Source organism: Diceros bicornis, chromosome 3 (genome assembly GCF_020826845.1).
Source record: "Diceros bicornis minor isolate mBicDic1 chromosome 3, mDicBic1.mat.cur, whole genome shotgun sequence".
NCBI lineage: Eukaryota > Metazoa > Chordata > Mammalia > Perissodactyla > Rhinocerotidae > Diceros > Diceros bicornis.
The window spans coordinates 31,297,018-31,308,623 of NC_080742.1; the positions used below are offsets into that span (position 1 = coordinate 31,297,018).

The following is an 11,606-nucleotide window of genomic DNA, read 5'->3' on the forward strand; positions in this document are numbered from 1 at the left end:
TACAGAGTTAAATAATTCTTGCAAAATGAGTCAATTTCTAATTGTCTGATAGAAATTTCCACTTGGAGGTCACATCACCTCAAAGCCTGACAACTTATTGCCTTGCCCTTAATATAAGTTCCTTTTCTGACGTGTCTGTTAATCATAGGGAGAACTAACATTTATTGAGTGATTATCATGAGTCAGTATTTTCCAACATATTATCTACCTTTCACAACAATCTTATGAAATAGGTGATGTAATGAAGATACAGGCCCCAAAACACTGAAGTAAAGGAATGGAGATTTGAACCCAGGCCGTCTAACTCAAACCAGTGTCCCTCACATCACACCTCAGGCCCGTCTCTTTCTTACTGGCTAAGTCACTTACCCCCTCTCAGTTCTGGTGTTTTCACCTGTCAAGTAGAGGCCCAAATGATGACAAATGAGCCAGAAAAGATAGAACAGAAATTGATGGGTAATTAGAGCAGAGCAAAAAGGATTGCAAACTCAGCAAAATCAAAGATAATAGATTTATAACTACAAACATAAAGAGATTTTTGAAACTGCAGTCATGATTTATCTTATTTGTTTAAAAGAAGTTCTGAAATAATACAAATGTTAATTTTTCCTGATTTTGTTTGGAATCTGAGTTTTCAGGACCATTTCTCAGATTCTATGTAAAATATATAAGAGATTTGAACAAAAGAGCAACAAAGTCAATTAACATATTTCATTAAAAAATTTATTTTTGGAGCCCATAAATGGGCAAATTGCAAAACAGTAGCAGTACAGAGTATTTAAGAACATTTTAATATTTCTTTCTACTCAACAGTCCACCTTTGTTTTGCTTTCTATAAACAAATACACTCAATTAAAGCAACAACATTCTTAACCCCAAATTCAATGCCTGAGTACTTTTGATATCTATTTTGAGCACATGATAAAGCAGAGGCAATTAATTTTCTTGAACATTTTATTTCCACTCAGAGCTTAGCAATTACTTTAGCTTCACATTATTCTGTCACAAACGATAACCAAACGGCCTACCTAAGTAGCTAAAATCATAAACCATTATAAGCCAAGTCAATGATATGTATAAAGTTAATATAAAACAACAACTATATTGGAACACATTTGTTTTGGGCCCTACTAGAAATATGCCAAAATAACAAGCTTTATTAAAGAACAAAGTCCTGGTGCAGAGGGGGAAGAGGAGTCATATCAAAAATTATTAGGAAAATTGTAGGTAAAAAGAAATTGGCCTACAATTTTAACCAAATGGAAGGAGGAAAGGGGCATATATCATCAGGGTTGATGATGGGTGGGGAAAATACATTTACCATTCTATCATAGACTTGTTCACTGCCTCAAGAGCTCAGCATCAGGCTCTCTGGGCATTCTGTTATTCTCCCACTAAGTTTCTTTACATGGAACATTAACCTACATTTATGGTAACAACACAATATTATACTGCTATTTAATCTGACAGCAAATGACAGAAAAAAACTGTTAGGGCCAGACTGACTTCAGGCCATCTCAATACCCCTGAAAATAGGGGCAAAAAACGAATTGTTAAGAGATAGTATTCAAAGAGCACTGTATTATCTAACATGATTTATAAAACAAGTAAAATTCAGTAATCTTCAAGGGAAAAAGCCATAGTATTTGAAAATCAGGAATGTTTCGATGCTGATTTTTTACCGAAGTGGTACTCCAAGCCGTTAAGTTGGAACAAACTCCAAACTCACACTTACTTGCATCACCTCAGTTTAATAATCCAATAAATGACAAAAAAGACAAACAATGAAAACAGCATCATATAGCACAGCAGCTTTGTTTGGCTTCCTCTGGATAAAATCTTCAGTTTTCCCATAGTTTTACCTAGAAATCCAGTTGTAGAATCAAATTGTGAATCCTATGAGAAGAAAAAGAAAACAAAATATAATAGATTCTAATAGTCTACACATGCACATTTAAGTAATTGAATATATTGTTATTAGAATACATTTTTAATGACATATTTAGTATTTAATCAATTCAGGAGTCTATTTATAATTTAGGTAATCAGCCTGATTACTCCATGCAAAACAGAGTAATTCTTTCAATGAATAAAAAGCTTTTTCATTATCCAATAAACATTTCTTTCAGCCCTAGAGTAATTCAAAATCCCAAAATATTTAGGTCTTATTCCAATTATGTGGCTTAAAAAAAATTAACAAAAAAGATAAGTAGTTTGTCTACCATCATACAGGTTTTTTCCCACTTTTTGTTGGGGCATTGCTCTCCAAGGTCAAATGGTTGGTTGCTTCCCAGTATAGTAATTCAGCCAAATCTTAATATGGTTAGCAGTACCTTTACTTTTAAGATCCTTTTATTTAGATAGCTAACTTTGAGTACAGTCATATGCCACATAATGACATTTCAATCAACAACTGACCACATATACAACGGTGGTCCCATAAGATTAGTACCATAGATCCTAGGTGTGTAGTAGGCTATACCATCTAAGTTTGTGTGTGTAAGTGCACTCTACAATGTTCACACAACTATGAAATCACCTAACGATGTGCATTTCTCAGAACCTATCTGTTGTTAAGCAATGCATGACTGCACAGTAGTCTATTAAAACTTAAAAGAATATCATGTAGAGGTGGTCAAATGTGGTAAAGACTACAAATATGGATAGGGAAAAACTACCATATAAAAACATAGATGGCAAAGTCTTTAAGAGGAGAGGACTAGGTACGGATTAGAAACATTGCACTTTCACAGAAATCTCAATATCCTGAGATGTAAAGGCCCCTGTATAATGAAAGCCTTTGTATAGCTCAAGCTCTATGTAGCTCAAGCACTTCAGATCTATAGTTCTTCACCAAGGTTATACACCAAAATCACCTGGGATGCTTTTTTCAAAATACATACACCTAGGAGCCAGCCCAGTGCCATAGTGGTTGGGTTTGCGCACTCCACTTTGGCGGCCCAGGGTTCACATGTTCGTATCCCAGGCACGGACCGACGCACCACTCATCAAGCCATACTGTGGCGGCATCCCACATACAAAACGGAGGAAGATGGGTACAGATCTTAGCTCAGAGCCAATCTTCCTCAGCAAAAAGAGGAAGACTGGCAACAGATGTTAGCTCAGGGCCAATCTTCCTCACAAAAATAAATAAATAAATAAAAATACACCTAGGTTCTTCCTCCTGAAATTCTGAATCAGCATATTTAGTGAGAACCAGGCATAGATATTTTCATAAAGTTCCCCAAGTGATTCTAATGCACAACCTTTGTAAGAACGTGGCTTTCAATGCCATACTCATTTTTGAATAGTACAATTTTAAAAGCATGTGGCGAAACTAGGGAAGGTCTGGAGAAGTCAGACACCCAAAATAAACATTAAAGAACGGAAAGAGGCTCTAACGAGAAAAAGTATATGCTGCTGAGCTTGTTTAGACTAGAGATAAAAGGCTCTGGGATGTTGCTATGTTCAAGTCTCATTGATTTGTTCAGAAGTGATCCTTAAGAGATCAAACAAAAGAAACAGGCTTACATTAAGTGAAAGACATTTGGTTGGTTGGCTAGAAATTGCTTTTTCATTACTTGGTAGTCTATATCCATTGAGATCTCTAAGAACACATAAAAGAGTCATTTGTCCTGAGTCTTTAACAGTGTTTCTAAACACAAGACTAAAGATACATTAGTTTCCACCTCTTCCTCCTACTTATGTATGTTAAGCAAGATGAAAAATATAAAAATAGGGCAAAAATAAACCTTATAGTTATTCCAAACCAATTAGATACAAATGGATGGGAATCCAGGACTTATGATCTCTAGATCTATTTCAAAATGGATAAAAGTTAAAACGATATTGTTCCTGATTAACAGACGAAATTTGAGAATATTAGATCGAATTTCTTAAAGTTAAAATCATAACCACTTACCATTTCAGCTAATAATTTATTTTGATGTTTAACTTCATGGCCTATTTCAATGGAAAGCTATAAAGAAGAAAGCACACACATTTTTACTCATGTACAGATATTTAAGTGTTATAAAGTAAAAATAATAACTCCATTCTAAGCATATACATTTTCTCAAATAAAACTGTATTCCATAAATATAAAATATACCCTCTCTTCTTCTGATACTTTTTACACTTAAATTAACGGAAAATAAATTTAGAATTTCTACTCCTTCCCAACTGTGGATATTGTCTCCCTGCTCTTCATTTTGATTTCATCTTACTATTCAATTCCATCTTTTAATTTTGGTACATACTTCTCTCTGGTTCTCTTCTTGTATGCTTTTTTCTCTCTTTATATTATTCATACAACAGCATTTATCTGTATGTTCCTTCTTTATGTTTTAAAAGATGAATATAAGTACTCATATTATCAATTCAAATCCAGATATAAGTATTTAATATTTTCCTAATGAAATGTTACATTACTTGGAATATATGCCTAAATTGATTATTTCTTTAGATTCTAAAGGTATTTTTCCTTTAAAATATGACAATAAATTTGAAAAATAACATTTATAAGTTAGTGTTATCTACATCCTGAAGCTATGCAGAAAAGAGGCTGGGCCTAAAAGAAATACTATAAATGATTATGGCTGCTACTCAACCAAAACCTATCTAATACTTTATTATAAATTCATCAAAGGCTGCACTTCCAAGATATCTGAATAAATACAATCAACTATTGAAAATCTTGGCAAACCACTGCAAATACTATTCTCAACTTACTTTGTGTAGAAAGCATATGGGGTAATATTGACACAAAACCATACTAGAATTCTATAGATCAGAATATGAGCTTTTACCCCAAATTTAACAATTCAGAGATAAGAAAGCAATTATAAAGCTAGATAGCCCAAATCACCTAACCACTCCCTACAACTGTCATTCATGCCAAAGAAAAAAGTTTCCAGGAAAAAAAAGCTTTCTTCTAATGAGCAGCCTAAATTATCAATATTGGAGTTAAAAAAACATTTAATTCTTAATTCCCTCTAAATGTTATATTTTCTAAATTGTTAAGATTATACAATATTGCTTAGTTCCTAGATCAACTCCTTTTAATTTAATATGACTTTGAAAACAATACTCGTTTCAGAATATATTAGTATAATAGTCTCCAGGCTGAATATAATTCTATTTTCCAAAAGCTAATGAAATACCAATTAAATTTTGGCAACATGAGCTTCTACTGAATGAATGCTCTATAAGTTTATAGCATGTTTATTGTAATGCAGAATCAATAACATACACTGTTAAAATCATTTTTTGTAATTCCTTCATTTAATATATATTAACTCAATGCCACTGATCAGGAATTATACTAAGTGCTATGCAGACTATATAAATAAGTACAAAAATAGAACTCCCTACATTTTGGTAAATTTCTTTTACATACAAAAATTCTAATGCAGATCACTATGCCATAAGTGCTATAGAAATGGTACAAATGGTGTTATGCTCATACGGAAAAAATGCTACTTCTGATGTGGTAATCAGGTAAAGGCTGGAGGAGGGAAGGGGTGCAATGAAGTGGAGACTTTCAGATGGGCAAGACTTCAGCCAATGGAAGGAGGGAGAGGATGCCCGAGGCAAAGGGATAGTGTGATCAAACATACAGGAGTGCGAAAGTGACAGAGTGCTTAGAACACACAGAGGACTCTTAATTTGTCTCGCAGAAAGCATACACATACTCCAGAAGTGCAGAGGTAAGGTCTGAAAAGCTGTGGACAATCTTTCAAGGACCTATTTGATCAAGCCACAGAGGGTGAACTTTATTTCTTACATCATGGGAGGACACTGAAGACTTCTGGGAGTGTAGGATGCAATTTAAAAAATACTCTCAAAAGATGACTGTGGCAACAGTATGTAGATCAGACCAGAACATGCAAAAAACTAGGAGCAGACAGGTTAAGAGGCTTTCCCAATAGTGCACCTAAGAAAACCAGGGGAATCATTAGAAATAGAAAAGTAGAAATAGAAACAGTAGAAAGAAAGAAGCACAGGACTCGGTGACTGACATGAGGTACAAAGGTAGAATACACGCAAGCCCGAGGTTTGTAGCTGAAGAGACTAGAAGAAGGAAAACTCAGGAGAAGAGCTGCTTGGGGCGGCAGAGGGACTGCTCTGAGACATCACTACAGAGAACATACAGTATTTCAGATTTAACCACAAAAACCAGCTGAAGCTTAAAAAAATAAACAAATGCACCATATGTTTTTTTTTTTTTTTTTTTTTTTTTTTTTTTTTTTTTTGTGAGGAGATCAGCCCTGAGCTAACATCCGCCAATCCTCCTCTTTTTTCGCTGAGGAAGACGGCCCTGGGCTAACATCGGTGCCTATCTTCCTCCACTTTATATGGGACGCCGCCACAGCATGGCTTACCAAGCAGTGCGTCGGTGCGCGCCCGGGATCCGAACCAGCGAACCCCGGGCCGCCGCAGCGGAGCGCGCGCACTTAACCGCTTGCGCCACCGGGCCGGCCCCTGCACCATATGTTTTGATTGGCCACATTTTCTAACCTTCTACTCAAATCATGTCTAAATTTTGAGCACACTTTGACCTCACTGAACTACACCATTTGGGTAACATTTGAATTCCTTAGTATGATGCCATTGAAAGTACACAGTTTATAAGTATACAATATATATGTATATAAATATACAAATTGAAAAGTATATAATATCTGTCACATACTTACAGATTTTATAGCAGTTACTTTGCTTCTCAGACTTTCAGTGAGTCTCTCGTTCTCTTCTTCACAGGCACTATACCCACTATTAGCATAGCCATAGTTCCCATAGTTGCCCGCAGGAACTCCTTCACCTGCAAGGATCAGAGTCACAAGTATAGTTGTAGCAAAAGCAAGCCACTTTTGAAACTCTGATGGGAAAGAACCGACAAAGACCCCTGGAGGGCGTTGCAGACCACGTATGCCTATAATATTCACACTTCAGATGAATTTTTAAAAATTTATACCAAATAGAGATCACAACAATTCTTTCTAATTCCCTCTCTTAAAGAATATTCAATTCACCTCAATACACATTTATTGATTGTTTACTGATTGCCCACAAGACACTGAAATAGGCATTGATATACAAGGATATTCAGGACACATTCCCTGCTCCACAGAACTACACATTTCAAAAAAAGAGACCTAAGAGTAGTAACAGCAACTACCCATTGAAGAAGCCTAGCTCTGAAGAGAAAGGGAGAAAAAGGATAATATAGCAAGAGGGAGCTCACAGCAGAGGGAGGGTCCTTTACTGGCATCTCTTTCTCTTAAATAGAAGGGAGTCGGATAACTTATGCAGAATATTAGCTGAAAGTTAAGAGCGGGATTCATTCATTCTTCAACAAACACTGGAGAAACTACCCTATGCCAGATCCATTCTTCTTTCTAGCTGCTACTTTTGGGAGCTTCTCTTCCAGGGAATAGCACTGAGAATACAAGAATACAGTCCCGGTCACCGCCTAATATAGTACTTGGTACTTACCAGGCAATGAAACAGGTAGAGGGAGCCTGGGACGGTGCCTACATATATAAATGTGCTGGGAGATTGAGAGAGGACAGTACAGCTGAGGGTGTTATTTAACTATAATTTTTTTGTAAACAATTGATACCATCAATTTTCTCAGTAAAAGAGGAGAAAAGACTGTCTTTGAAGAATGGTAATCATTTGGATAAAAAAGTAAAGAGAACAATGGAGGAAAGTGACTAGGACTACACAGGACTACTAGGGGGATAAAACAATTCTGGCTGAGGCAATATATTGTAGTGGTTTCGATCCTCCTGGATGTGTGAATTTTCTGCAGAAGAGCTCATCAGCCTGAGTCAGCCCATGAGAAGCTGGGTGGTTGCACTGATCAAGAGTTGGAGGTTTATAGCACTGGGGTTGCAGAAGAACAGAGCCCCAAGAGGTTGAGACTGCTTGCCAAAAGAGTGGCGAAGATATGGATTACGGGGACTAGACTGAACAGGGATTGAAGGAGTCTCAACAGAGGCCTGAGAATATGAGGGAAAGGGATGACACAGAAACTAGACGTCTCCAAAAACTCAACGAGACGGAGCGGCAGTGACAGTAAAAGATGGAAGGACAGGATGTGGCAGTCGGCGCTGGTAGTTTAAGGATGGCCAAGGCATGAAGAGGAAGCTCTTTCAAGGCACAGCACAAATCTCACTTTCTCTAAAAAGCAAAACTCCCTCCTTTGAATTCTCACAGCTCTGACTGCACATGACACTAATATTGCTCTCTAGACCGCACTTCAAGGACAGAAACTAAATTCCTTTCATTCACGGCCACATATCCTCCACAAACACAGACACGCACACACATAGAGTAAGGCACACTCAATAAATACTTGTAAATAAATTAATCAATGAATAGAATCTGATTTCACTGTTATTCAACTTTGAATGTACCTGCCTTTGTCAAGAATGAAATTATAAGCTTCTCTGAGGGCAGAGACAGCGTCTCATACTTCTACAGCCCGTTCCTAATAAGTCATTTATACGCAGCAGACACTTACACAATCTCCACCACCACAAAACCACAATAAAATGTTAAATGAGTAGTTCCAGAGGAGAGAGAGTTTCACTCCCCAAATTTTTTCTCAACAGTTGACACACAATCCAGAAAGCTCTCCAAACATGCTATTATAAAAGTTAAGAACTCAAGTGACTAGGTATAATATTTTCTCCCACTAAACAATGAAAATAATCATTTAAAAAATGCATTCTCACTCCATATATCAATGATACTCTGTAAAAACTCTCGTAAGGCCCAAAATTCTTAAAGAAAAGGAAAATGTCTTATTTTATGTGACTAAGGTTCTAAATATATAACATTTGCCCAATAAGTAATTAGTGACTGGTTGAATTTAATCACTTGACAACACGAAGGAATTCTTTTCTAAATTAATGGCTATTCACTTTATTTCCTTTGTTTTGTTCTTTTGCCTATCTTAATTTTAATTTTAGATTTCTTCCATACTGTTCCATTTATTAAAAGCAAAATTCTCATTTTATTGCCCACAAATCTTCCAATGCACATTTCTTCTATTAAAGAGTTAATCTTCCCTCACACCATCACCCAACCCCAATATAAAAAGAAAAAAATCAAAAAAAAAAAAAAAACGCTAGGAGCCGCTATTCCAAACTTAACCACTTCTTTTTGGTTAAGTGCTATGAAAAGGTGTAGGAAAGCTAGTGAGTGCCAAAGATCCCAAGTTTAAAATTCCAGGTTAATACACATTGATACTTAAAAGAAAGAAAAAGCCCTAGTCACATCACACCAATGTAAATGATAGCTATAGGCACCTAAGTAATCACCTTGCCTCTCAACTACAGGGGAGCTTCAAAAACAAAAAGGCTCTATCCTAGAGATTCTAATTTTATTAGTCTGGGCTGGGGTCCAGGTATTAATGCCTTTAAAGCTCTCCAGGTGATTCTAATGTACAGTCAGGGCTGAGAACCACCACTTCCCAAGTCCCTTTCCTACAATTTATCATGGCGCACTACTGCACAAAAACATTCAAAGGGGCCAAAGGGGTCAAAGGGCCTATTGATGAAATCCAAACTCCTTAGCCTGGGACTCAAAGATCTCACAATGTGGTTCTGGTTCCATGTCTCCTACTTCAATCAAACTGACTTAATAATCATAATCCCCTAAATACATCATTCATAATTCTCATCCTACAACCTTTTTTGGGGGGAGAGAAGTCATCCTTCCAACTTGAACTTACCTCTCCCATGTTCCGTTACTCAAGCTCTAGCTCAAGTTCCTATGTGTCCACCAAGTAGACAGTGCTCTGAAATCCCTGAGACATTTACTATCTGTAGAACTTACTTGGTATTTGGATGTATAGCTACCATCTTGTACTATAATTTATCTTTGTACATGTTCCTGCTCCCCAACTAGATTGGAAGCTTTGGGGAGCACAAACAGGGCCAAAAATGACTGTATATCTAGAGCTTACTCAAGTACACAATAAATGTTTGTTGTCATTAATAAGGATAAAAAGGAAAAACATTTAGGCATATAAAACTAAACTTGCTCAAAATTAGTTATTTTTTTCTCTACAATTTACCTGGCCAACTTGCTTTCTATGATCCAAGTATTCATAAAACTACATTTTTCTAAAGCTTTTTCTCATACTACAATTTATTAATCAATGTACAAGTCTAGTGTTCCTGGCAACTTTCACTAACTTTAAATATTTGACACTTTTGAAAAACTTTTTTTTCTTTTTCCATCTTATAACAACTGAAAAATGTAACTATCGTTTTTCAAATATTTCATATATTTTCTCAGATATTCTGTATGCTGATTTAGCAGGGTTTTTTAAAATCATCTCTTAATAGACACCTTCAGAACCAGAAAATGCTGTTTTAATAGCTGTGCATTATAATGGCCTATTAAAAGTCCTTGTGCCTAATTTATTCCTGCTGCTTGGTGAACCTTCTTCCTAAGCCAAAAGGTCAAGAACAAATCCTAAGTCACCAAGCATTACCACATTCTACCGCCTTAACAGTGGAACAAGGCTCAGATTAGAAACGTTCTGGGAAACGGTCTTTGACTCCGATGTAACATACCATGACCTTTAACAGTAATGACACGTATTGTCTACCTTTGTAACTCACTGTCACCAGACTAATGTGACTATCGTCAGCGTGCTTCGCGTGCCACACTCACTCTTCAAATTTCGCTTCTGAAGAAACTAACATCCAGGGCCAGTAGAGAAAGAGAACCGAAACCAGACTTAGGGAAACGCAGCATTTTCCATAATCACGCTTAGAGAATCAATGATACTAAAAAACTCTACTATTGAGCTGGCAGCTGTACCTACCCCACCCCCAGGCCTCCACTACTCTCTCTAAACCTACCATCCAAACTTGGGGCTGAACCAAACTTAAAGAAACCCCTAAGATCTGGGACAAACGGTGTGTTTCCAGTCGGCACCGCCTCCAAAGACCCCTCCATACAACAGGCTTTCTGGCCCAGATTCCAGGGACATAAGACCGGTCTGATTTCCTCCCGCGCCCCCGCGCCCAGCATGGTCGGTTCTAGGGCCCCCGAGCTTCGAACCTCAGCTCTCTTCTTACCCAGGCCTGCACGCCTCATCCTGCCAGAGGAAAGAGGGAAAAGGCAGGAGGAGGAGTGCGTAGGAAAGGGCCAGGGGTCACCCGGACCACGTCTTCAGGACCAGGGCCCCGCGAAAGACGAACTCCTTCCCCTAAAGCGCCACGACATCAGTAGAGTCTAAACAGCGCGCCGGCTGATGGCGTCACCCAGGCGCTTATTGGCGCCCTGCAAGGTGGCTTGAATGGCATTCTGGGAAATGTAGTTCGCCGCCGATGCTGCGATTGGGCAGGGGCGTGGCGTAAACCTGGCTCCTGGAGTGGGCGGGGCTTCCGGAAGATGGGTGAGCTGTATGGCGTCTCCGACTCCGGATTTGGGACTTCATCTCAGTTGCTAAACTCGAGGCCCCCTGGACCTTGCTCTCAGCTTTTCGGCCCCCGTTTAACCTAGTAGATCTGCCCTTCCCAGACCAGCAGAGGACAGTTGACGTATCTTTCGTGATTCCACATCTCACTTCCTCTCAC

General features: G+C 37.8%; 1 protein-coding gene across 1 annotated transcript; it reads right to left on the reverse strand.

Annotated features, from left to right (window-relative positions):
• Positions 1-701: 701 nt before the first annotated feature.
• Positions 702-11,240, reverse strand: BET1 (Bet1 golgi vesicular membrane trafficking protein). The gene is made up of 4 exons (XM_058525677.1): positions 11,106-11,240; positions 6,699-6,823; positions 3,923-3,979; positions 702-1,896 (listed from the first exon to the last, which is right to left on the reverse strand). Exons 1-4 carry the CDS (start codon positions 11,122-11,124, stop codon positions 1,741-1,743), a joined length of 357 nt encoding a protein of 118 aa, XP_058381660.1. The 5' UTR covers positions 11,125-11,240; the 3' UTR covers positions 702-1,740.
• Between the last annotated feature and the right edge of the window lie 366 nt (positions 11,241-11,606).